General features: G+C 43.6%; 2 protein-coding genes across 2 annotated transcripts in view; one reads left to right on the top strand and one right to left on the bottom strand.

The window, feature by feature from the left end:
* Positions 1-907: 907 nt before the first annotated feature.
* Positions 908-22098, bottom strand: CDR2 (cerebellar degeneration related protein 2). Its single transcript, XM_069734176.1, has 5 exons — positions 21889-22098; positions 13090-13202; positions 10263-10411; positions 6953-7105; positions 908-5623 (listed from the first exon to the last, which is right to left on the bottom strand). Exons 1-5 carry the CDS (start codon positions 21965-21967, stop codon positions 4789-4791), a joined length of 1329 nt encoding a protein of 442 aa, XP_069590277.1. The 5' UTR covers positions 21968-22098; the 3' UTR covers positions 908-4788.
* A 234-nt stretch (positions 22099-22332) lies between these two features.
* The window catches only part of LOC138645111 (transmembrane protein 180-like), a 28966-nt gene continuing 23579 nt past the window's right edge, over positions 22333-27719 (top strand). The window contains exons 1-2 of the mRNA XM_069734178.1: positions 22333-22453; positions 27436-27601. Of these exons, the coding sequence (XP_069590279.1) occupies positions 27449-27601 (153 nt within the window). The 5' untranslated portion in view covers positions 22333-22453; positions 27436-27448. The remainder of the gene's footprint in view (positions 22454-27435; positions 27602-27719) is intronic.

Below are 27719 nucleotides of genomic sequence, written 5' to 3' on the forward strand. Positions count from 1 at the left end.
TAAATGACGTAGCGAGAAAAAAAATCAAAACGCCACAATTACGTTTTTTTGGTCGCCGCGACATTGCATTAAAATGCAATAACGGGCGATCAAAAGAACGTATCTACACCAAAATGGTATCATTAAAAACGCCAGCTCGGCACGCAAAAAATAAGCCCTCACCTGACCCCAGATCACGAAAATTGGAGACGCTACGGGTATCAGAAAATCGCGCATTTTTATTTTTTTTTTTAGCAAAATTTGGAATTTTTTTTTCACCACTTAGATAAAAAATAACCTAGACATGTTTGGTGTCTATGAACTCGTAATGACCTGGAGAATCATAATGGCAGGTTAGTTTTAGCATTTAGTGAACCTAGCAAAAAAGCCAAACAAAAAACAAGTGTGAGATTGCACTTTTTTTGCAATTTCATCACACTTGGAATTTTTTTCCCGTTTTCTGTTACATGGCATGGTAAAATCAATGGTATCGTTCAAAAGTACATCTCGTCCCGCAAAAAATAAGCCCTCACATGGCCATATTGACTGAAAAACAAAAAAGTTATGGCTCTGGGAAGGAGGGGAGCAAAAAACAAAAATGAAAAAGCGGAAAAAGCTCCGGGGGTGAAGGGGTTAAAAAGACATTGCTAAATTTTTGCACAACCTTGAGTTGTACAAACATTTAGCGATTTTATCAAAGTACCGTATTTTATACTAGAATTCTGGCAAAGCACCGATGTATCAGGGTCATCTTGTGTGATAATTGGAAGCGGAACCGACTGGTAAGTTTTATTTGGCTATGAATGTAATCAATGGTGGGAAAACTCTTGCTTAACTACTTAGTGCATATATTGTGACATTGGCGCATTCTTTATTCTCGACCGTCTTGTGTGCGCTGAATGAGATCCGAAGAAGATGACAACAGGTAAACACATAAGGAACGTCTTTATTGTGCTGATCAGACTGAGCAAAGGACAGATCATTGAATGGAGCAGCAGATACTGGACGGCGTACAAATAAGTCATCGTTTAGTGTTCCTCCTAACAGTAGTCCAGACTTTCTGCAGAGCGCCGCCATCATTAATACCGTTTTCTATAACATTCCTTTACATACAATCATGTACTTCTGGTTGCATAAACCAGTCTCAAATCATATTGATACCATATCATAAAATCTGACTCTAACTTACCTTTCCCTTTAATAACGCCCTACCCCCACATAAGCCGCATTCATACCAACGTTAATCTGCATTATTCCTAGAAACACTTAAGTATGGGATAATCTCCATCCTATCCCCGGAGATACTACAGCCAAACAAACGTTCAGGATAGAACTAATGTATTTTGTGGATTTTTTATTTTTTTTTTTGCATTATTCCACATGAAGGATGGACTTTCTAAATGATCCACAAAAGCCATCAGTTCTTCAGTGTTAACATAAATGAGCCCGTATCAGCCTATGAACGATACAGTAACACTGAGCGCGGCTTAAAGCATGGTGCAAGCGCTGGCCCAGACTTGTATGCTTGTCTGAAGGAACCCTAAGCATTTAACTAGTCCATGTGCACCACAGACCCATTGTAGCCAGTGTCCAGGGACCGATGGCCTGCATGGAAAAGGCAGCGGGTTCTGTGGTCCTTTTACAGACCAGAATAAAGCGTGCAATGACAGGCAGCACAGTTACCTGTATGCAATGTGGATGAGCAGTCACATCCACATCGTATTGTCTTGACCAATCCAAGTTTCAATACAGACGTCCAACCCCGGACGTAAAGGAATTATCCAATCTAAAGCTACAAGTCTGCAGTCACTTAGACTGCAGACTTGTGAATCCCACCAGTGCACAATGCGAGGATTTACAAGTCTGCAGAGGGGCAACTTTTGACTGAACTCAGAAAATGTTATTTTTTAAAGGACCTGATGGTACAGCCATTTTGACCCAGGCTTAGCAATATAAGTACACCAGCCTCATTAGGGCCAAGATCTGTTTATTAACGTTTGCCGCCTGTATCCCGATATGATCTGGTGTTAGATCAGTTTTAATTATTCTCATCTGCTATAGTCTCAAAGCACTCACTAAAAAAAAAACAAGATCCGGCTCTTCTGGCGGTCAAAACTCTGCCTAGCGTTCTTTGCTCTAAGCACAATAGAAAGTCAGCAACAATTACCGCTTTAGTCAATTAAGCACATATTTTAGTAAGTTAAAATAAATAAAAAGGCTACAAAAACGCAGTATTTGCTTGTTTTCTGTTGCAGAATTTCACTAAAGAAGCACCAAGACGTAAAAAAAAAAGCACTCTCCTGCCATAACTGGAGCACAGTACAGTGACGGACGGGGAACAGAGTCTCCCAAAGCTGAAAACGCACTAACCCCCTCCCCCCCCCCCCCCCCCCCCCCCCAAACTGTTGTGCAAGGCACAAACTAGTATTACTTGTGCCAAGAGTTAATTTTTAGCATGTTTTTACCTCCTCTCCCCTCCAAAAATCAGATTGACGACGCTAATTGATCGACCAGATTGATGGTCTTGTAATTGATAGTGAGGAACTGGAATAGATGGGGTCAGGAATGTATTAATTAAAAAAAATAAAAAATTGGGGGGAGGGGGGGGGGGGGGGGGTCTACCTATTTCAAAATCCCACACCTGAAGCTTCAACACTGCAGCAGCCAAACAATAGGAGCAGCGGTGTAGAGCCGATGCTGGGCCCGGGTAAGGCTACGTTCACATTTGCATTGCGTCGGGCACAACCGTGGCGACACATGCGTCATGCGCCTCTATATTTAACATGGGGGGAGGGGGGGGCGCATGGACATGCGTTGCACTTGCGTTTTGTGACGCATGCATCACTGCAGCGCATGCGTCAGCGCAGAGGACGCTGCATGATGCAGTTTTTTCTGCGCCAAAAAAACATGAAAAAGTGAACGCATGCATCACAAAACGCTGCATTGTGCATGCGTTTACATGTGCGTTGCGTCGCCGACGCAGCACCGCACAACGCAAATGTGAACGTAGCCTAAGGCAATGCTAAGCTTGTATTTTTATAACTACTGCAGCTTATATAGTCCAAAGATTTCTGAAAGGGAACGAGCCCTTTAAATACGTTGCCCTGATGGCATCTGATCCCACTAATCAGAGGACACAAAGCCATACGAATAAAGACTTGGATAATGCATCATTTCCAGCCATTAATCTCTAAATCCTTACAAATCTGGGTGGGTGGGTGGGTGGGATGATATGGCTTTGAAAACCTAAGAAATAACAATCAGGGGTGTATTTCGGCACACAATTGTAGGATGTGTGTCACGGAGGTAACAGTAGCAGGTAGGCAACATTTTGGGCCCCCAGTTTGTAGGGAACGGAAACCAATGGCTGCTGTTATGTTCCCCTGTTTATGCAAGAGTCATTTTACATCAAAAAATTAGGAACAAAACAAAATTAAAAAAAAAAAAAAAAAAATAGATATAACTCGTAATAAGTGCAATATATTAGTGTTCTCTAATACGACATCACAGTATTATATCAAAAGTTATCTCCCTATAGGTACAGTTCTAGAGCCCCACAACTCCAGCGTCTACATAAAATGATAGTAAAAAGTATCATACAACTACATATAAATGCAGACCTATAATCTGCACAGTTCAGCTCCTACACGGTTGCCATGCATAAAATAGACCATTTGTGCTTTTCTCCAGACCGTAGAAGACCACGCATATCGTACTAACAAAGACAACAAGTCACAGCAAAATAGTGCTGGTCGTACCTAAAGCGAAGGCTTGAGATGGTTACACATGGCTGACATTCAGGGGTCTGGGTATGGACAGATGTGTGGACCTACTGGGGTCTCCTGACCCAAATTTCAGGCAGGAGACCTGCACGCAGTCCAGATCTCTCAGGCCCGTGAATGTTGGACGTGTGAAAAGCAGGCTTAGCCAGAGATTTATGTTGTCTGGTTTAGAGAAAAGTGTCTGTTTTCTTCCAGAACGGCACCACACTAGTCCACAGGTTGCATGTGGTACTGCAGCTTCACCCCATTCACTTTGGGAGAGTCAAGCAGCAATACCAGAGACTGGCTTTCCGCTAATATCATCATGGCTAGTGGTATATTGGTGACCAACAGCAGGAGTATTGCACACCTTGTGTGTAGCAAAAAATAATAGAATCAGACTTACCGGTAATTCCATTTCTAGGAACCCTCCACGACAGCAAGGGTAATGGTGCGGTCGTGGAGGGTGACTAGAGAAAACAACTTTGTTAGTAGATGTAGAGGATTTCTTCCCCATCAGGTATGAACCTGAAGGTATATTATCTGAAAGTCCTGTTATCCCACAGAAAAGTCAAACTAAAGAGAAACCAGGCTACACAACCTCTTTAGAAGGCCCCGGTTTGGAGGATGAAACCTGAAGAATCCAGTCCTTCATAGCTCTTGTAGTCCGGTTCCACACTTCACAGGTCCACAAGCATCAAAGCTTCAAAACATGTAGTGTGGTCCTATCTGCTTCACTGGTTTTGGGAGAAGACCACCTCATTTTTCCAATCCTGTACCACTCCTCCTTGACTACTGTCCTGACCAGAAGATCTAAGTTAAAGCTTGTGGGATGAAACAAGGTCACCACCTAAAAGTGGATTCCCCTTTATATAGTAGATCACCTTGCTTGTTGGCCATAGTATGGGTTAATGAGGTAGCCATAAGACTTCTTTATGATCAAGAATTAAAAAATAATTTAGAAGGACATAGACATATGAATATATTAGGTCTAAGTGGTTGGTACGCTTGAAGGAAAAAACAAAACATAGACGTTCTGCTGTTGGCCCTAACTACTCTGGGAGGTGGAGATAAGTTTGTATTTTGTTCGATTCTCACTGATTTCTTCTTTGGTCTTGTTAATACAAGTAAATATTTCCTGAAAAAGAATTTTGTACTCCGGCTGGGACACAGGGGAGTCGGGGGTGTGCTTGCCTGAATTTAAGGTATTTGGTGGAGAGTTGTCTGGAGATGACATGGTGGACAGCTTTGTGGTCTGGACGGATTTGTGACTGAAGAGGTCATCCTCCATCTGACAGCGCTGAAGAAGCTCCTCGTATTTGGCTTTCAGGGCACTGTATTGAGAGTCCACCTCATTGAGCAGAGAAATTCCTCTTTGTTTCACAGCCTCGGTCCTCCTGATACAGGTCTCCTCATGACCGTTACGAATGGCTTCTGCTGTGACCGTGGGCAAGACCATCTCACTACTGCTCCTTTTTAAGGGCTTTTTTTCCATTTCGGAGATTGGATCGAGCTCCGAATCCTTATCTGAAGTCTCTTTGAATGATATGAAGATGGATTCTGGTATCAGCTTTTCAACGCTGCTAGAGAACACACTGTCTGATCGACATATTTGACGCATTTCAGCCACCTCAGCTTCCAACTCTTCTGCCCGGGCATGACATGAATCCCTATCTTTGAGAATATTTTCTAACTCTGAGTTTTCCTTCAAGACCTGATTATATTCATCCTCCAAGGTCTCCCTCTTCTTGCGTTCTAGGCCGAGCTGTGCCTCCAGAACAGCCAGAGTTTTCTTGAGATGATCATTTTCTTCTTCAAGGGGACCAGGTTGTGTGTTTAGAGACGTGATCTTCTCGGCAAAGACGTGATCATAGACAAAATACCTGCGGAGTAAGAAAAATACTTAGTCTACCACCACTTCTAGTAAAACCTCTCAGATCAAGCCTGGTAAACTACATTTTTTCCTCTTCACTGCCAACTGAAGAGATATAATTATCACTTAACAAGTCTGTAAGCTTTGGATATGTTCACACATGTTAAATTTACATATCTGGCAATTATTACTGGATTCCCTCAAAGGTTGCCACTTCGCTTTGGCTTTGCAGCAGATCCACCCAGGTATTAGTCTGTCTATACACGAATATATGGGCCCTTTGTAGCCCAAGATCTCCTAAAAATGCAAAATTGCTCCTGCTTTGGAGGTAGACATGGGCTCCCCTTACTTCTTGGGGCCCCTGTGTGGCTGCACAGGTTGCATAAATGATATGTCCGCCCCTACCGCTGATTCAATAGGGCTAGTAAAAAGATAGGGCTTACACGAAAAAAATACAGAAGCGAGAGTCGAAGGATGAGGTTGCAGAGCATGAGAAGGCAGAACGGGGTAAAAGGGGGATGGACAGATCTCCTGGATGTCAGGAAGGAGAGGAGTCCACCATGACATATCGGGAGCCCTGTCCCCCTGGGTTTTGCTTTAGGGAGATCGAAGAACTGTTTTCTCAGCTATAATCTGTTTGTTCTTCAGGAAGATAGAAGCTAATCATCTGTTTTCTGTCTGGAGTACAAATGGGACATCATGTCCTTCCGTGAAGGACTGGAAGTCTAGGGGGCTACATGCAAGTTTGGCCATGACATGCATCTAAGCCCGGCCCAACGTAGATATGGATATATTTGGCGTCTTGAAGTCACACATGGTATGACAACAAAGCAAGAGACAGTTTTTAGACTCTCCCATTAATGTGGCTTCATAGCTTAAATATTCAAAAAAACATGTTAAAAAGAAAGAAACCTGCCAAGGCTATTTTATTACCAAAACTAGTGGCATGGCTGAATAGGTCCCAGAAAAAAAACAAACAAACAAAAAAAAAAAAACACTACACATTTTGTAGTAATCTGATGAGCCAGCGCTAAGGAATCGAGCTTTGAGTCAATATGCAAATTGACCTGGAAGTGCATTGAGGCGGTGTCGATGCACGGAGAGTACATTAGACACACCCACAGTGCACTTACAGGTTAATTCACATGTGTCTAAAGCTCGATTCCTCAGCATTGCCACATCGGATTACTACAAAATCGGCATCAATTTTATTGTTACATTAGGCAGTAATCCTGATTATCCCTTAAAAAATTTTTTTTTTAAAAAAAGTACAATGAAATGGATGTAAAATTTACCATGAAAAAGATATACTTTCAACCTTATAATTTCTGAAACTTACTTGCGCAGGTCATAGAGTTCCTTCAGACAGGAGAAGCTGTGGGTTGACCTCGAGTGCTCAAACGTCTCGCGGCTACGACACTTTTTCAGCTCTTCCATCTTTTTCTGTAGATCGTCAATGTGAATCTGCAGACCATCAATAGTCTCTGTCAAACTAAACAGAGAAAACAAAAATGGTTATTACAAGGAAACCAACCGCTGCATAATCAATTCACAAAGGATTAATAGTCATAAAAGAGTTTGAGAGAGCGCACGACAAGAAGCAAAGTTTGTATATTAGTAGCTTATTCCATACATCTCTTCTTATGGAGACCATTTCTGCATTGGCGGAGAGCGCCTACCTAGGGCAGACCGCTCGTTAGAAGACAGCTTGGCCGATACTGAAGATCGGTTCCATCTTCTGCCATTTGCTAGAAGCGTCGTTAAGAGGCGAAAAAATGGCGCCATATAAAACAGACCTCCTGCTCTTTAGAACCGCCAGCTCCCCACCAAATTGCAACCCTCTGTCCTCCAACAATCAGGGGAAAGTCAGGAGACCCCCATATACATTAAATCGGGTGGAACCACACAAGGCTCCAATAGGTAAGGGGGCCACTTCCACCTCCAAAATATGGGAATTGTGTGTTATTGAGCTATTGGACTGCAAAGGGCCCATGTATTGTTCTTGCACAGGGTCCGTCTGTGTCCGCCGGTGCATTAAATGACCAATTAATAGTGTGGTTCAGCCAGGTTTTATCTAAAGGGAACATGTCACCCCGAAAATTGCGGGGGAGGTAAGCCCACTGGCATCAGGGGCTTATCTGCAGCATTCTGTAATGCTGTAGATAAGCCCCCGATGTTACCTGAAAAAGGAGAAAAAGACGTTATATTATACTCACCCAGGGGCGGTCCCGCTGCTGGTCAGGTCGGATGGGCGTCTCCGGTCCGCTGCGGCGCCTCCTATCTTCTTTCCATGACGTCCTCTTCTGATCTTCAGCCACGGCTCCGACGCAGGCGTACTTTGCTCTGCCCTCTTGAGGGCAGAGGATAGTACTGCAGTGCGCAGGCGCCGGAAAGGTCAGAGGCCCGGCGCCTGCGCACTGCAGTACTTTGTCTGCCCTCAACAGGGCAGAGCAAAGTACGCCTGCGCCGGAGCCGTGGCTGAAGATCAGAAGAGGACGTCATGGAAAGAAGATAGGAGGCGCCGCAGCGGACCGGAGACGCCCATCCGACCGGACCAGCAGCGGGACCGCCCCTGTGTGAGTATAATATAACCTCTTTTTCTCCTTTTTCAGGTAACATCGGGGGCTTATCTACAGCATTACAGAATGCTGTAGACAAGCCCCTGATGCCGGTGGGCTTACCTCACTCGCGATTTTCGGGGTGACAGGTGCCCTCTAAGGTGTATGGCGCCCTGAGGGTCTTAATCTCATGGCCAGCTTTATAGGTGTCCTGATTGTGATACACAAGTAACCAACATGTCATTTACTAAAGTTCCATATGTTCTTTCCAGGATAAATCCACTCTCAACGTTAAGGCGCCTTTTGGCACCGACAGCCCAAACCCTTCACATATTTTAATGGGTGACATCTGGCCTACAAGTTATGTTTGTCATCGGCCATGCTAAACACGACCTAATCGGAAGTATTCTTGCTCTGGTAATGATGTAACCCATGTGCCCTTGCATTAGAAAGTACCTGCAGCTAGAACAGTCCCCCCGGCCCCCCAAAAAAGTATAATATACCGGTATTAGTCAATCATGATATAGCAGATCAGGTAGAGGAGAATTACTGCAGTGGGATCAGTGACAAAGTCTAAGAAATGGAAAACATCCTCCCTATAATCTCATGATTCCATGTGCACGCCATCATTATCTTGTCAGCTTAGCAGTCATTTCATTCACAAATTGAGGTATTACTAATAATATCACAAATTAAACTTCCAGGCAACACATACTCATCCATCTGGGTCAGCGAGACTGCCCTCATTAAAGCATGCGGCCATGCAACTGATGAAACTGGGCAAGTGAAGAAGCACAAGGAGAGGGCAAAGCTACAGTACAAAGCTAAACTACAGTACATGCGAAATATATATATTTTTTCCTACTAAAATGTATGGGGGGGGGGAATCATTACAGAAACTCCAGCGTAAAACAAAAAAGAGGGGCGATAAAGCACAAAGTGTATTCCTTGTAGGCCAATTACAACCTACAAGAACAGGGACGCTCCACAATAAAGCACAAAATAGCAGTCCACACTTATTCCCTGGGAACCAAGAACACACAAGTCCAAAACCAATTTATCACAAAAGGTATAGACGTTCATTAATAAATCAAGCTGACATGTCCAAACACAAAACCCGGCATCAGAAATGAAATACAGAACTAGGTAGAAGGACAGAACATAGATACTACAAATGCAGATCAAGATACAAACGGGCTATGCAATAATAAGAAATAGGCCATTAACTAAAGTAGGAGCAACCAAATAACACGAATAGTGGAAAAAAAAAATAACATTAGTCAATGATGTTATAGCAGATCCAGGTAGAGGAGAATTACTGCACTACTCCCTACTGAGCATGTGCGACCTGTCATGAAAGATCTATAGGACGTAACCATGGGTAACCATGTAGGTATAAGGGCTCCGACTTGGTTTTCAGGGGGCAATAGCCAAAGCAGTGAGCACTTTTGGAAGTTTATTGCACTTGACAAATGTTATTTATGCTATGATTGATATAATAGGGGAAGATAGATGCCAGGAAGATCGCAAACTGAACACGGACTAGTGTCAGCAAGTAAACGCCTCACCAGACTAGTCCTGGGTCATTAGCGGACAGAGATGCTATGTATACGTCAATTTTACTTTAATATGGGCACTTTCATAAAACAAACAAGGGCCATGTTGGGAAGGGGCACAGGTTCAATTTAACACATTTTTTGCAGCCAGCAATAGGCAGTGTAACAAAATGTATAGAATGCAAAGGGTGCATGTACAAAACTGATTTTAAGCTATAAATACATTAAATATATAGTCCCCGGAAGGTGGACAGCCCCTTTAACTACCCGATCTAATTATAGCTAATTATTTGGGACATTTTATTTAGATTTTTACATTTTAGAAGGAATCGTACCCTAATCCCCAGCTTCCCACTCACTAGCTACAGAAAACCGGTACACACATAATATAGTTACCGAACATAAAAAAAATTAGGATATTTAGATCTTGCCCCAAGCAGGAACAGCTTTTTCTTGCAGTTTTCCTGCCAAAAAAGCCCCCAGACAAAAATCGAGAAATTGTTAACAAGGTTTCCCCCTCCACCGGGCCACCCACCTTGTAATCTTCTGCTGTGATGAGCGACTCTCCAGGACCAGCTTCTGATTGGCATCTTCTAACTCTCTGGCTGTGACATCAAGCTGCTCGTACACCTTGGCGTGCTGCTCGTTCATCCGCCTCAGTAGATCCACCTGTTTTGTGAGGTACTGGCAGGAAAAGAACATCATGAGAGTGAAAAAAAACAAGCATTAATGGACAGAGAATCTATACACAGACCAGACAGATCGGCAACATGAAACGAGTGGTCGCCGGGTCGCGGCCACCGGGTCGCGGCCACGAGCGGTCGCCGGGTCGCGGCCACGAGCGGTCGCCGGGTCGCGGCCACGAGCGGTCGCCGGGTCGCGGCCACGAGCGGTCGCCGGGTCGCGGCCACGAGCGGTCGCCGGGTCGCGGCCACGAGCGGTCGCCGGGTCGCGGCCACGAGCGGTCGCCGGGTCGCGGCCACGAGCGGTCGCCGGGTCGCGGCCACGAGCGGTCGCCGGGTCGCGGCCACGAGCGGTCGCCGGGTCGCGGCCACGAGCGGTCGCCGGGTCGCGGCCACGAGCAGTCGCCAGGTCGCGGCCACGGGCGGTCGCCAGGTCGCGGCCACGAGCGGTCGCCAGGTCGCGGCCAGTCAAGTAGATGAAGCGCTAAAGCCTCATTTGGATATGAATTAATACTGAAATGCTTTTAGTCAAGGAGCAGATTGCATCAGTAAAGGTGTGGACCACATCCTTCAGAAAGTCTCATGACTATATAACAGTTTTGGGAAGATGGTTGGAGAGGGTGCAGAGTTGTGCTGACAAATGCCATTTAAAAAATGGGGGTGTTCAACCATCATGAAAATTAAGTCGGCCAAGCAATCAGTCGATACTCAGGAGAAGCTGTAGGAAGTTTTACATTTCCATTGCAGGTCCTAGTAACCTGGGCGGGAGTTGTTCATTTACAAGCCTAGTTCAGTGGGAAACCCCAGTTAGTTACATTATAGCACATACTTTATTATGCACATAATACAGTCAAGCATGGTGGTAGGAGTGTCATGGTTTGGGGCTGCCCAAGTGCTGCCAGCTGTGGGGAGCTACAGTTCATTGAGGGAACTATGAATGCTAACATGTACTGTGACACACTGAACCACAGCATGATCCCCTCCCTACAGAAACTGGGCTGCAGGGCTGTATTCCAACATGACGACCGCAAACAAACCTACAAGATGACCACTGCCTTGCTAAAGAAGCTGAGGGTGAAGGTGCTGGACTGGCCGAGCATGTCTATGTCTCCAGACGTAAACCCTACTGAGCATCTCTGGGACATCACACAGAAGGTGGAGGAACACAAGGTCTCCAACATCCACCAGCTCCATGATTTCGTCATGGAGGAGTGGAAGAGGATTCCAGTGGTCTCCTGTGAAGCTCTAGTGAACACCATGGCCAAGAGAGTTAATGCAGTGCTTGAAAAGCATAGCGGCAACATAAAATATTCACACTTTGGTTATTTTCACTTTAGGGGTGTACTCAATTTTGTTGCCAGCGGTGTAGACCTCAATGGCTGTGAGAGATAGAGGGCACACCAAATTTACACTGTTCTACAAGCTGGACACCGTCTACTTTACATTGTGTCATATGTTCAGTGTTTTCCCATGAGAAGATATAAAATATATATGTATAAAAAAAAAAAAAAAAAAAAACCACGGAGGTGGTACTCACTTTTGCATACATACGATAAACTAATGTATGTAGTAAACACAAAACATGACAACTTGGGAGGATACAAATGTTAAAAAATACAAAAAAAAAAAAAAGTTCTCTTCTTTCCTCTATTCCATCATCAGCATCGCAACATAAATTAATGTCCTCCGAAATAGGATAGTGCCCAACTGTACCCTGAACACCCTCACTCTAAGAGAATTGTCCACTACTCGGACAACCCATTTTAATCCCCACGTTTCCCCTCCCTGTAAAATAATTCCAGCAGTGAGCGCCATTGACTCTCCAGGGGCACAATGTCACGCAATCCCTGCAGACAATCAGAGCTGGCTTCACTCTCCTAGTGACATAATTGAGATTTGGAGGAACAGAGCAGTCTCAGTTCTCACTCCTCCCAAATGTCAGGATTTGTCTGAAAGAGAGGAGAGTGATTCCAGTGCTGGTGGCTGCAGGGCTCACATAACACAAACGTCACACAAGCCCTGGGACAGCCAGTGATCACACCGCTGGAACGGGACAGTCACTGGAAGTGCTACTATTTTACTGGGGGGAAACATAGTAATTCAGAAGGGGTTGTCCTAGCAGTGAACAACCCCTTTAACTAAAAAGTTACAAAAGGATATTCGATTTAAGGAAGAAAATCTCCATATGGCAAAGTAAGTAGATTATATAACACAGGATGTGCACTAGGCCACAGGAGCAGAAGTCAACATTCACAGCTTTTACTGTACTCCACTCCCTATAACCTACAGCTTTATCATTTCCAACTTTATAATCTGGACCCAATTATTAGACAAACCATTTCTTAACCTCTTCATGTCTGAATGTCATTGCATAGAGAGGTCTCTGGAACTCTAGAGCTGCTTTATGTATGCGGATTTGTTGGAGAGTATGGATTAACCTGAAGTGCTTCAATATGACCCATTCCGGACAAGCACCTGTCTATAGGATGGGCAGGAATCCCGGGACGCGGGCTACTGAGAGCCAGAAGAAAGGCAGCAGAATTTTGAGTGCAGCTCTGGGTATAACATAGGAGACAATTAGACCATGACATGTAGCCTGAAGACATCAAAAGCAGGTGATCTCCATCTCTGCACAGAAGTAGGAGCAGATAATGGTGAGCGGCAGGAAAAGCTTTGTACCTCAATTTCCTGGATCTGCTCCTGGTTGGTGGCGTACATCTGCTGCAGAGACTCCTCAAGCTCCGTGTTGCGGTCCAGTAATGTCTTGCCAAGCTCGGCAGCAAGTTGCAGATCTGGAAATAATCACAATATAGATGGTATAAATGAGGGAGATGTGCGGGCTAGAAAATATGAAGATAATAGATCATATTTCCAAATAATTAACAGCATCTATATGACATTTGTGCGACCGGTTTGTAAAGGATCCAGATGAGAGAAAAACAAAACTAAAGAAAATAAATAAATAGATGGAAGCTGATACAAAAGGGGAAACTTTGGCTTTAGTTCTACATCAGTGTTTGGATGGATCTGTCTGTCACTTATAGGCCTGGGCATATGGAGTGTTTAAAGGGAATCTGTCAGCAAGTTTCTCTATGTAATCTGAGAGTAACATGTTGTGGGGACAGAGACCCTGATTCCAGCGATGTATCACTTTCTTTACTGGGTGCTGCAGTTGTGACGCTTTTCTGTGCTGCAGATCTAGCAGAGCTCAGAATGCTGATCAGTTGTATTACTAGACTTGACAGCCTGCTGCATTGGCCACCATCAGTGTTACCGCCTAGCCCGGCCGTTTAACCCCCTAGATGCTGCTGCCGATCATGTATGTAGAGAACTGGTCCCAGTCTGCCAGCTAAGGCTACTTTCACACTAGCGTCGGAATCTCCCCGTCGCAATGCGTCGGGCAGAGATTCCGACGCTAGCGTTTGACGCACTGCACAACGGGTGCAGCGGATGCATTTCTCCGGCGCATCCGCTGCCCCATTGTAAGGTGCGGGGAGGTGGGGGCGGAGTTCCGGCCGCGCATGCGCGGTCGGAAAAAGCGGTCCGTCATTAGCAAAAAAACGTTACATGTAACGTTTTTTGCTCCCGGCGGTCCGCCACAACACAGCGCAACCGTGGCATGACGGTTGCGACGTGTGGCAAAGCGTCGCAATGCGTCGCTAATGTTAATCTATGGGGCAAAAATGCATCCTGCAAACAGCTTTGCAGGATGCGTTTTTTGCCATAAACTACGCATTGCGACGTCTGGCAAAAAACGCCAGTGTGGTGGCATTAGATTTGCAACATTTTAATGGACGGTCGTGGGAAAAAGACAAAACACACAAAAAAAACAAAAAAAAAAAACACAGCAAGTTCGTTCATTCTGGTTTTATTCCACTTTATGCCAATTACTGTGAAGCAACTAAATTCCTGACTGCATTTAATAACTTGAATGGTTGTGCTATTAGAGTGAGTTTGTTTTTGTTTGTTTTTTTGTTTTGTTTTTTTTTTTTTGGGGGGGGGGGGGGGGAAGCCAATATATGTCTCTAAAAGTCACTTCCAAATTGGAAAAAGTCCCTAACACCCTCCCCCCCCCCCCACAAAAAAAAAAAAAAAAAACAATTAAAGAAGTACTGTACGGTAAATGTCACTGAAATGTTTTTCCCCCCTAAGAATTTAACCATTAAAGAAATAAAGGACTTTTGAAAAATGATACTGATGTAAAGGAGAACTATGGGGAATATTAATTACGGTAACTTTTTTCCTGTTTTTGATTTAAAAGTATAAACAGACAGTATAAAAAAAAATGCTAATTTTTACAAATTTGCAACCAATTTGTAATATTTTCACAATTAAATGCAAACCATGGCGCTCTGAGTTTAGCACCGACACAGAAGATGGCCCCTGTACCAATAACATGTCTGGGACAGAAGCCGCTGGCTGCAGTGAAGTGGAAGCGGCTCCTTTACCTTTATTTCCACCCACGTAATAAAGTACATTGTGCCCCGGAAAAAATTATATAAAGGTCATAATCACTGGGAAATGTTCAAACATTCCAGCGTTACTGCCATATAAAGTGACCATTGGGCTCAGGCACTAGGTGGTTAGCAACACGTTCTTTAGGTGCATCTGTATAATAGGTTTGATGTTTGCTTGCAAAAGCCAACACACAATTATGAGAAAAGAAAATGCCCTGTAAAAGCTGAAGACGTATTGTTACCTTAATCTGGGAGGTGCTGGGACCAGTTCAAACAACAATTACGAAACTGGAAACAGCAAATAGACTAAGGAATAGGATTACGGAGAGTTGTGTGCAATGTCAGCATCCATACATTTACATTCTATGGAATCACATCTCCAGGTGCCACCATATTCTGTAACCCACATTGTAGTTATGTGTAACCATTTTCTAGTTATTGGGAAGGCAGAAAACAAACAAAAAAAAAAAAAAGCAACCCAATTTTAGAGAAAAATAAAAAAAACAACACCAGAGCATGCTCAGATAACACCTTATACCAGCACGTTTGCTTATCACTAACTACCATGTCTGGCTTTCCATTTACGGTACTCTTGGCATCAGGTTAGTTCTTCCTGCGCTTTATCTGATCACAATTTATAGAAAAAAAAAAAAGACAAATGACAGCCAACGCTATTGTTACATTAGTTTGTACGGCAAAACTGGTCAAAAAAAAGTAACGTGTATCATTCACAAGACGAGATGATCCAAATGAATTGGAACGATTCAATCGAAAAACTATGATGCTTTTTCCCCCACTTGAATGAAATGTAAACACTGGAGCCAATTGTTATCTGTTCATGGGATCCCAACATACAGTGTTTAGTACAGAGGAGTACCACATACATTTCAGATGGTTCATAATTTTATTTATTTATTTTTTATTATTGTTGATATTTTATTTTTATTTTTTTAAAACTTTCTAGGTTATGGTCTATATGAAAAAAAATTAAATTAAAGAAAAAATGTCTTCCAATTTTCATAACAGACTAGTAGGCCTAACACTAGAATCAAACTTCCTGTTCTGTACCGGATGCCGAGTAACCATACCAGGATCATTATTGGGCCGCATGTCAGCTGCCACGCAGAAAGGGAGCATGGAATAGGCAAGATAAAAGAAGTGTATGTAGGTTACAAAGTCTCTACATATTCTGTAACTCGTCTAGTTCTATTCAGTTCACTAGAAAGTGAAGTCTCGTTAATCATTAGACGGGACATTATCTTATCAGTAATGGTCCGATATGGAAGCAAAACCGGAATCAATTCCTTTATCTCTAGTTTTGCCCTGTTTTACTGCTATTACATGAATACACATATACTGTGAGGCGCTCACATTATGGCGTTCAACATATACGTCTACATCTCAAATATGTCAATAAAAAAAAATCCTTCTTCTGGACGCCATATGCTAGTGTCAGTGGTTTCCGAGTAGACCACGGAATAATATTCCAGACGCAATAGGGGGTGCTGAGTAAACGCTAAGCGGCCCCTATTAGGTCCAAAAGTGTTCTGTAGTCTGTCTGGAACCATGGATACCAATTGTTTTTTTCCTCCTGTTTTGATGTTCTGGTACGTGGGAAGAGGTAGTGCTGCATGTAGTGCACCCGCCATTCCTCACACTTCCCCAACAGAGTCGCACACGCGCCAGTCCTCACACTTCCCCAACAGAGTCGCACACGCGCCAGTCCTCACACTTCCCCAACAGAGTCACGCACCAGCCAGTCCTCACACTTCCCCAACAGAGTCACGCACCAGCCAGTCCTCACACTTCCCCAACAGTCGCACACGCGCCAGTCCTCACACTTCCCCAACAGTCGCACACGCGCCAGTCCTCACACTTCCCCAACAGAGTCGCACACGCGCCAGTCCTCACACTTCCCCAACAGAGTCGCACACGCGCCAGTCCTCACACTTCCCCAACAGAGTCACGCACCAGCCAGTCCTCACACTTCCCCAACAGAGTCACGCACCAGCCAGTCCTCACACTTCCCCAACAGTCGCACACGCGCCAGTCCTCACACTTCCCCAACAGTCGCACACGCGCCAGTCCTCACACTTCCCCAACAGAGTCGTGCACTCGCCAGTCCTTACACTTCCCCAACTATGTCGCGCACCCGCCAGCCCTCACACTTCCCCAACTATGTTGCGCACCTGTTCTACCTATACACCAATGCTACAGTAGATCTGGTGATCACCGTATATACTCAGGCCTGGTGCAGGTTAAATCACCGTGAGGAAATAATTCAGAGCCCGTAACTAAGAAAACAGCATACACTTGCTAAGGTCACGCCGCAGCCATGTCTATAGATTAGTGTAAACTGCTAAGTGCCCCTTAATAAAGAATATGAACCCGTAGCCCACACTCCAGGATATCATTTGGTAACCAGCGCTAGGCTTCCACATAGTGAGAATTACAGCAACATCCATGACTAAATAGATGGAGGCGAGCACAGCTGCACGGGACACAGAGGGGTCATTCACACACAGGACAACGAGAAGACGAGCTATGCAAATTATTAGGCCTCAGAAAATGACTTCTCACTGATATATACAAACATCATTCAAAACCTACACAAACGTGATGTGTGGACACAGCCAGACCCTTTATTACATACATTTCTTAGTTAAGAAAACTTAAAAAAGCCTCTTTATTAAAGGAGAAGGGGAAAAAAAAAAGTCAGTTGTCAATAGCAACCAGGGATCTGCTTTGATTTTTTACAACACTCAGGTAAAGTGAAAGCTGCGCGGTGATTGGCTGGGATGGACAATAAAGATGGTTTCTTTTAGACAATTTTGACCCTCTTTCTTGTCAGACACTGGATGCATCAAGGAAGACAACATTGTTGTAGTGCGAATAAAGGATTCAGTAAAACAGGGAGGGCAGCGGCCATCTTGTGACCTATTTACAGGCCCGAATATTGAACCATGGGAGGTCAATAAGAATAGACGCTATTGTTTATGGCCTATTTAACCCTTTGTAGGCCGCTTGCTCAGCCAGATCCTCGTTAAATAAGTCCGAGAAGCTACTAAACTAGCTTACCACAGACTTGGGGTATGCGCACACATGACTTTTTTCCTTCAGTGTGTTTTTTGCCACAAGTCCGATGAGATTTCTGAAATCTCACGTACACGCTTATCTTATCGTGGCAGACTTGAAGCACTTACATCTGCAGCATGTAAATTCTTTTAGCGTTTTCCACTCATTTTAAGAAAAGCGCAGTTATGACATTAACGTATCCCATTTAACATAAATGGGGCTGAGCTTTAATGCCAGACAGGACAAGGATGGCGTCGTTTCGGTAATAAAAATAAAAATGTCTTTAATTCCAGAGGATCCCTTTAAGCGTAGCTAGTAACCCATCCAATATGCACAAGGGCAGCAGATATCCCCATCAGACAGAATACACCTTTTCCCGCAGAGATATATGTTGGCCGTTTTGCTGGAGGAATATTAACAGGATGAATATAAAATGATGAGAGTTCTGCTCTTTGTCCGGGAGGGAATATCGCTCATGGACAGGAATCAGGATCTCCGGCTCACATGCTCAGGATTTCTTGGAGGCATTTGAGGAAACTGCTGAACTAAAGGAATGTACAAACACAATGGAGAGAAGCAAAGAACAGAAAAAATAAAAAAAATAAAAATTAGTATCTAGCGTAACACAAGGAGACGTTACACAGCAGATTATGTAACATCCTGCCGCAATGAGGCAAAAAGGAGGAGGAGTATAAACCCAAAGGAGACTTCAGAGTCACCGATGGCGATTACACCACCTCCTTGTGTGATCACTAGTCCGTATGACAGGCTGCCAGTCACCTGACGAACGAGCAAAACATTCGTCGGGTGAAAGGATCTTTCGTGCTGCAGAAAAGATCAACGCTCTCGGCAGCACAAACTGACTGCATCTAACAGCATCCATTAAGTTATAGACTATAGTGGTGTGTAGGATTCAGACTAAGTGCAGCATGGCCACATATAAAGGGGTTATCCAAAACGCTTTATGGACTGCTGCCCCCTCAACTGGTCACGTGACTGTCAGCTAATCAGCAGCCAACGATTGGCAGCAGCCTTTACTATTCTGCCAGAGAAGACGTCCGCTCTGATGGAATAGTAAAGGCTGCAGCTGATTAGCTGACGCCAATTGTCACATGACCCCCTGCAGCCAATGGCATGTGACTAGTGCGCGAACAGCGCTGTGATCAGGAGAACGGCACCAATCATGTGAGTTGGACATGCGCGGCTCGATTTTTTTTTTTTTTTAGCAAACACACAAATTCACAGAGTCCCATCGGTGGAAATCAGACCCACATGCGAGACCCCTAAGACCCTGATTTTGAGGATAAGAATAGGGCTTACATAGGACTGCACACCGACACCTGACAAGAAAGCGTGACTGTAGCTTAAGGACACATTCCTGGTTCTGGAACAGATCTACAACGTACAGGTGTGAGGCCTGTGTACACGGCGCAGCACGCAGTCCGCCTGGGGCTCCACAGTACAGACGCCATATGCCGCCATATAGTACAGGATGGCAGAAGTATTCTCTTCTAGGAACGATGCTTTCAGGTCGCCGCACGACACTGGGACAGGAGGCCTTGTGATGAGCAATACAAGACATTAACAGTTAATGATCAATCGATTACCCCGACAGCCTTCCCTCGCCAGGTGCACAGCGTGGACGCAGTCCGCTCTAGAGTCCACGCCGTAGATTAGCATTCCTATTGCATAAGCCATCGCCCCCGGTGCTGATCACTGATCTCAGCAAAATTCACTGCGGTTCCTGCAGTTTATACTTGGGCAAAAGATGACGGCACAGCACATATCGTCATTGCAGAGGGTTTACCAGACTCCTATTTTAGGGACTGTGCTACCTAGTGCCCAACAACTTGACTGTACAGGAGGTACGGCCATCAGAGTCAGGCCAAACAGTGCTCGTGTCTGCCTATTAAAGGGGTTGTCCCGACCGTAAAAAAATCATTTAATCACACAGATTCATTGAATATAAGAAATGGAAACATACTTGCCCTACAGAAGCTACATGGATCTAGCACAAACCTCTGCAGCACTCCGGAGCAAACCTCCGCAGCAGCCTTCACCGTGTACACGGGGGGGAGTGGTGGAAGGAGAGTTTGTCGCAATTTCACATTTTTAATCAATCCGTGCAAAACAAAAAAATAATAATGATGGACAAACCCTTTAACCCATACCTAGTGTGCTCCCTCTAGTGGTGACTTAAGGTAGCAAAAAAATAAATTAAAAAAATCTTGCCATTTTATTAGCAAAAACAGCACTGAAATTACCGTATATGTTCTCTGTATTAAACCTTCAGTCAACCTAAGAAAAACATTTATTTAATTTATTTTTTTTTTAAATCGGGAACTGTTTATTAGGTGCCAACTCCAGGGGATCAGTAAAAGTGTTTCCTCTACAAAAAATGCGATTGCTTGAGAAATACGCCCAGAGTCTTCGGAGTTTTTGGCCGAAGTTTTTCTTTTCTTGAACTTTGCTGGTGAAGATTAAGAAGACATTTTTGAAGCCTTTTCACTGGACCGGGCCCATTTTGATGCGTTTTGTATCTTCTATTACAGAAGGTGCAAACGAGCAGATTTCGCTCCAACAAAACATCGGATCAAACTCGGACCAATGGGGGCGAGCACGTGTCTGATATTTTCCCTCGGACAGTCTCATACTGTCAGACGCTGCATGACCACGCTCGATCCGCTATTTGGATTGCAATCGGCCATTAAACACATGGAAGGAAGAAAAACACACACAAAAAAAAAAAACTGCACTCAGATGGCATCTGAGTCTCTACAGCAATTTGCTCCTGCTCTTATTATACAGCGCTTCCCAAGAATTAATGTGTCAAGCACTTAAAAGAAGAAGTAACAAAATACTGAACACGTGCACAGCAATGTTGTTTTCACATTCCTGTGCATTATGTCACTTTTTTGTTGCGCTTTTTCCAGGCATATTCCGAGTGGAATCCGCCAGGAAAAAAAAAAAAAACACAGTGTGCGCATACACTCAGTTATTTTTTAATAGGAGTTTTCAGATTGAGAATTTCTGCTATAAAAACTCCTTGAAATCATCCTAAAAAAAAATGTGTTTACAGAAGGATTTTAGATCAGATTTCAGATTTTCTCCGAAAATATCTAATAAGTGCGATGTGTGGGATACGAATCTGTTACTGTGACTCACTCTACAGCGCTGAAGGACACGACTGGTAAAGGGACAGTGTCCGGGATGGCGGCCAGCACCCCACATCCGCCACACTGCAAGGCACGGGCACCACACAGGCTGCAACCGCCGACCAGATAGAACAGGGCGATTGTAGTGCGCCAGACACAGGAACAACGAGAAAGCCAAAGAAACGAGCTGGAGCGCAAGATGGGCCTCGTGCAACATATAGAGGCACGTTCACACTGCGGCCATTTAACAAAACCTAAGACAGAAACAAAATGTGCAAATATCCCGGAGTAGGTAAATATTACGCAAATAAATAAAGGCTACTTCGTAAAAATTAATTAATTAATAAAAAAGACTATAAAGGCCATCTGAACGCGACAAGGTGTTACCCATCGGGACTGGTCCTATCCTCTGCCATTAAAACCTCACCCAAGCTCAATATAACAGGGAGGGCAAAAATACTCAAAAAAAAAATTATATATATATATTTTAGAATAATTTTACTGCAGAGGAAGAACTTGTGTCTCCTCCATTGTGATCGCTCATATGTACGGTGCACGCACTGATTACGATGCGCCCTTTAACGAAAAAGTCGCACCTGAGCCGTAAACCGTCATGTAACCGGATCGCTGGCGGCTGCCGGGGTTTTATGTGAAGGATCCCAGTGGATCCTTACTGATCGCCTCGGAGCCATTGCCCGGTGTGTGTATATAGTATCCGCCAGTATTCAGACGAGGCGTTTCCTGCCATCCCAGCATGGAGGGTGCAGGCTGCACACGGGCTACGTCCTCACCTTGCTGCAGGTCCTGCTGGTCGTACCACGGCTCGTCCTCCTTGATGTCAAACTCCTCCACATTGCTGTCGGTTAACATGACGGCGGCTCGGCCGGAGCTCCGCTCTCCCGGGACTCCCGGCTGCGGCAGGCGGCGGCGGGCACTGATGCTGACGGCTCAGGCAGCAGCTTCTTCTGCTCTCTCCTCCGACCTGCCCCTCCCGCCTCCTCCATCCCCCGAGCCACTGCCGGAAACAGCCGAACTCCTCCGAACAGCGCCGCAACGTGGCATCCGGAGTGTGTGACGTCAAATTTCCAGTTAGGAAGGACTGTTTACAAACTAACCAATCAATTCTCGGGATAAAGGGAGGGCGGTTACATTTGGACCAATCACTTTTTAGTAAAGGCACACTTCCCTGCTGTGATTGGTTAAGCACACGAACACGCCCAGATTTCTGTTGTGAGTGTGACACTTCCGTGTTTTGCTGCTAGACGCTCAGAAGCTTGCGGGTTGCCGGTGGGATACCCTGCGCGTCCTGGCGCCCCGTGTGAACGCGTCCTTAGCATCCATGTCCTCTGCCTGGTGGTATGTGTTCCCTATGGGTGCTTGCTTGGTGACGGTGCTAGCTATAGATGTATCTAGCTGCATTTCTCGTGCTGCTTTACCACATATTCAGTTCCTCCCCACTATCAAGATCTCTGCTTGCTGTTAATGAATGAAACCTATGTTCCTCAGGCCCAGATACACTCATGCTGTCTGCATTCACTGGCTGTAAGCAGAGCTGGCAAATGCTGAGGGTGTGACCCCGATCACAGGCTGTGCTGTCCCTGGGGTAGATCCTCCCGCATCTAAAGTCATTAAAAACCCTTTATAAATCCGCGCAGCGTCTGGACATTCGGTGGATGTGACCGGATTGATCTATTTGACCCCTGATCTCCCACTTCCCATTGCAGGTTTCGTCACCGGACCTCCCTATTAGTTTGTGGCAGTGTCACTAAAATATGATTAGGCTACGGTTACATGAAATCAGAATATCCCTTCAATTGTCACCATGCCATATTAAAGGGATCCAGTCCGAGCTGTGGACAGCGCGGGATAGACATGGAGAAGCTGAGCAGAATGATATATAGATATTTTTTTAGGGAAGGAAAAGATTCAGAAGCTGAGCAAAATGATATATAGTTTTTTGTATTTTTTTTTTTGGGGGGGGAGATTCAGTAAAACTTGTATATTATTTATTACAATCCCTGGGGTTTGTATGTATAGGAGTCCAGTGGGCGGTCCTATTCGGTGATTGACAGCTATAAAGTCATACAAGGAAGACTGGGTCACTGAATAGGACCGCCCACTGGACTCCTGTGCATACAAGTATCGAGGACGTCAACAACTTTTTGTGATCAGCTCCTGCCTGCAAATCTGAGGCCATTTCCAACATGACAGGCCCCTTTAAATTGCCGTGGGCGACTTTCAAGGTGACATTGTGCAGTGAGCACCGCCACTTTTATTGTGTAACCCAGGACTGACAGTTGACTACTTTCTGATCTTTGTAGTACTACATGACCTAGATCACATACATATGGTGCCAACTTTACCCGGTCCCCAACCTGGTTCGGATTTAAGGAAAACAGGGAGACACTGATGAGACTTATGGATTCTGTAGCATTTGCTTAGAGTTTTGATCTTTTCAGTACACAGGCAGAAAGTGATAAATCATCAGGACACGGAAAGTGATAAATCATCAGGACACGGAAAGTGATAAATCATCAGGACGCGGAGAGTGAATAATGTGAGGATCCCGTGCCCGGTATTCACAGGTTTATGTCGCCAACTTGTACCTTTTAGCACAAAGCTGCAATTGTGTTTGATAAGTCATGCGTTTCATAGCGTGCCAGCTATAGACATTGTGGCCTTACAGGTTAGAGATACAGTCGGGGTCAGATCACTGGATGCCGGCATCTATTGGGCACAGAGGTCTCTTTAGCGTCTTTTTTTTTTTTTCAAATGCGCCAACTGTTGGATATTCTAGTACAGCCCGAGTTTCAGAACCAGAAGCTGAGTCCATTTAGTTAGTATGGGTAATATTTTATCAAAACAAATACACCATGATGGCACAATGGTGTTGGTCTAGGTACTGGTGGAAGCTTTATGAGATATTGATTAAATATTTTTATTAAAATATTCATTTTCAAACAAATGGTTATAAATATTCTTACCAATGTGAATACAGATCATGTGGGGTTCTAAAAAAGGGAACACAATAGGTAATTATCAAATTCAATGGGGCATGTGGTTTTGTGATTGCATATGATCCTGGTATATGTTTTTTCTAATAAATGTGTTTAATAGTTTATTATAATTAAAAAATTTGAAGTGAATAAACAAAAGAGAAATCTAAGTCATATGAATGTTTGGTGTGATCACACGTTGACTTCAAAACGGCATCAATTCTAGATACTTGCACACAGTTTGTGAAGAAATTACACGGGAAGGATGGTCCAAACATCTTGGAGAACTGACCACAGATCTGTGGATGTCACTTGTGCAGATCTTTCTGTCTCTTTACATAATCCCAGACAGACGTGATGATGCTCTCAAGTGATGTGAGGAATGGGAAATATTTGGCAGTAGAAGGAAGTTTGTTTGCCGAAAGGCCGGAGAGAGGTGCGATAATGAGGGTCTGCAGGTAACGGTGAAGCATGGTGGAGGCTCCTGCAAGTTTGGGGGCTGCATTTTAGCAAATGGAGTTGTGCATTTGGTCAGGATTAATGGTGTCCTCAATGCTGAGACATAGAGGCTGACACTTATCCATCATGTAATACCATCATGCGGTGTCTGAATTACTGTATATACTCGAGTATAAGCCGACCCCCTAATTTTGCCACAAAAAACTGGGAAAACTTAATGACTCGAGTATAAGCCTAGGGTGGGAAATGCAGCAGCTACCAGTAAATGTCAAAAATAAAAATAGGTTCCAATAAAAGTAAAATTAATTGAGACATCAGTAGGTTAAGTGTTTTTGAATATCCGTATTGAATTAGGAGCCCCATATAATGCATAATCCATAAAGTTTATGATGGGCCCTATAAGATGCTCCATATTAAAATATGCCCCATATAATCCTGCACAAAGGTTAATAATGGCCCCATAAGATGCTCCATAGACACATTTGCCCAATATAGTGCAGCACAAACCTTGATTATGGCCCCATAAGATGCTCCATACAGACACTTGCCCCATATAGTGCTGCACAAACATTATGGCCCCATAGATGCCCCATACAGACACTTGCCCCATATAGTGCTGCACAAACATTATGGCCCCATAGATGCCCCATACAGACACTTGCCCCATATAATGCTGCACAAACGTTATGACCCCATAAGATGCTCCATACAGACACTTGTCCCATTTGCTGTTGCTGCAATAAAAATAAAAAAAATAACATGGAGGACCATATTCATTACTGTAATGAGCGGTACCATGTGACCGCTCACTACAGGAACAAGCTGGGGAACCAGGGACCGCGCCAGGAGCAGGTGAGCATAATTAGACAGTCCCCCTCCCCTGCCGGCGCCTGGGTATGACTCGAGTATAAGTCGAGAGGGGGACTTTCAGCCCAAAAAAGTGGGCTGAAAATCTCGGCTTATACTCAAGTATATACGGTATTCTGCAGAAGGACAATGACCCCAAACATACAGCCAAAGTCATTAAGAACTATCTTTGGTGTAAAGAAGACAAGAAAAAAAATCCTGGAAGTGATGGTATGAAAGAGCCATGATTTTCAAACATCATTGAATCTGATATGAAGAATGATTTGCAGAAGCCACATCCACAGAAGATCTGTGGTCAGTTCTCCAAGATGTTTGGGACAATCTCCCTACCGAGTTCTTTCAAAAACAGTGAAAATGTAACTAGAAGAACTGATTGTGTTTTGAAGGCAAATCACACAAAATAATTAATTTAGCATTTTGTAACTTGATAAAAATAAATTATTCACACTTCTAGTTTTAAAAGCTAGCATTTTTCCCCACACATGCCTAGAACTTTTGCGTGTACAGTCTATAAGGGTTTGAGGGCCCTTCAGAGACTATAGATGCAGGCATGAGATGCTAAGAATACCAAGATACTTCCATAAGCTCAAGTGCTTGTCCACAACAATACATTTGGTAGGTGTGCAATAGGACTGAAGGGGGAACCGAGCTTCGGAATCGTTTTTGACTTGTCATAGCAACATGCACAAGTTTGAATAGATGCAGATCCTGGTCCTGACACTCCCACGATCAGTGTAATGAAGAGGTGGAGACCCTTAGTTATGTGCTTGGTTCTGCTCAGCTGATCCTCAGAAAGAAGCTAAGTGATGTGTTGATCTATAGATGGTAGAGTTGAGCAAAAACATTTTCAGGACTGTGGTGGCAGCAACCATGTTGTTAGTCCACGGCCACCACATCAGAGCCCTGTGAACCCTCTACTACTACTTCTACTACTACTTGCCATCATACTCGTCACCTCTTCTGATTAGCAGGACCAGCACGATGTCCTCATTGCAGTCTGACGCACTCAGGACATGGTGTTGGGCCAACTAATCAGAAGTGGTCCTGAGATGCTGGCAGGTAGGAGGAAAGTCACAGGGCTCTGGTCTGGTGGCCATGGACTACTGACGTGACTGCTGGACGAGGCTCCTGCAAACCATTCTGCTCAACTCTAATAAAAAGTCTACGAGCCCGAACATCACTCTGCCGCTGTTCAGAGGATCAGCCAAACAGGACCCAACACAGTTGAAGGGCGCACCTCATTTATTTCTGTGATTTTCATTTATTTTATGCTTTTGTGTTATGACTTTTTATGTATTAGTATTATACTTTTATGTATTGCTATTATACTTTATGTATTTGTACTGTGGCATTTTATGTATTTGTATTATACTTTATGTATTTGTATTATACTTTATGTATTTGTATTATACTTATGTATTACTATTATACTTTTATGTATTGCTATTATACTTTATGTATTTGTACTATGGCATTTTATGTATTTGTATTATACTTTTATGTATTTGTGTTATTCAAATACACAAGTATAATACAAATACATAAAAAGTCATAATACAAATATATAAAAGTATACTACAAATACATAAAAAAATAATACAAATATATAAAAGTATAATACAAATACATCAAAAGCATAATACAAATAAATAAAAGTATAATATTAATTCATAAAAGTATAATAGTAATACATAAGTATAATACAAATACATAAAAAGTCATAATACAAATATATAAAAGTATACTACAAATACATAAAAAAATAATACAAATATATAAAAGTATAATACAAATACATCAAAAGCATAATACAAATAAATAAAAGTATAATATTAATTCATAAAAGTATAATAGTAATACATAAGTATAATACAAATACATAAAAGTGTTATACTTATGTATTACTATTATACTTTTATGTATTTGTGTTATGGGTTTTTATGTCTTTGTGTTATGGTTTTTTATGTATTATTATTATGACTTTTTATGTAGTTCTGTCGCTGTATGTTTCCGTAGGTGAACTGTAAACATGAAGTTATCCTTAGGAATCCACGGGCCGGCCCTGGCCTACTCCATGACCACATTAGGGGCTGGAATGATGAACAGCATATTCCATTTCTATTACGTGAAGCTGTTTCTTAACCATTACAAAATATCAGAAGGAGCCTTTCACCAAGCGCAGGTAACATGGAGATTCAGGATCAGTCTCCTTTTGGAAATCAAATTAACACAATGTTTCGTCTTCTTTGTTAAATAAGCATTTCCCATTTGCTCTGGTCACACTACGCTTTCCGTCAGTG

The sequence above is a fragment of the Ranitomeya imitator genome, chromosome 7 (assembly GCF_032444005.1).
Source record: "Ranitomeya imitator isolate aRanImi1 chromosome 7, aRanImi1.pri, whole genome shotgun sequence".
Lineage (NCBI taxonomy): Eukaryota > Metazoa > Chordata > Amphibia > Anura > Dendrobatidae > Ranitomeya > Ranitomeya imitator.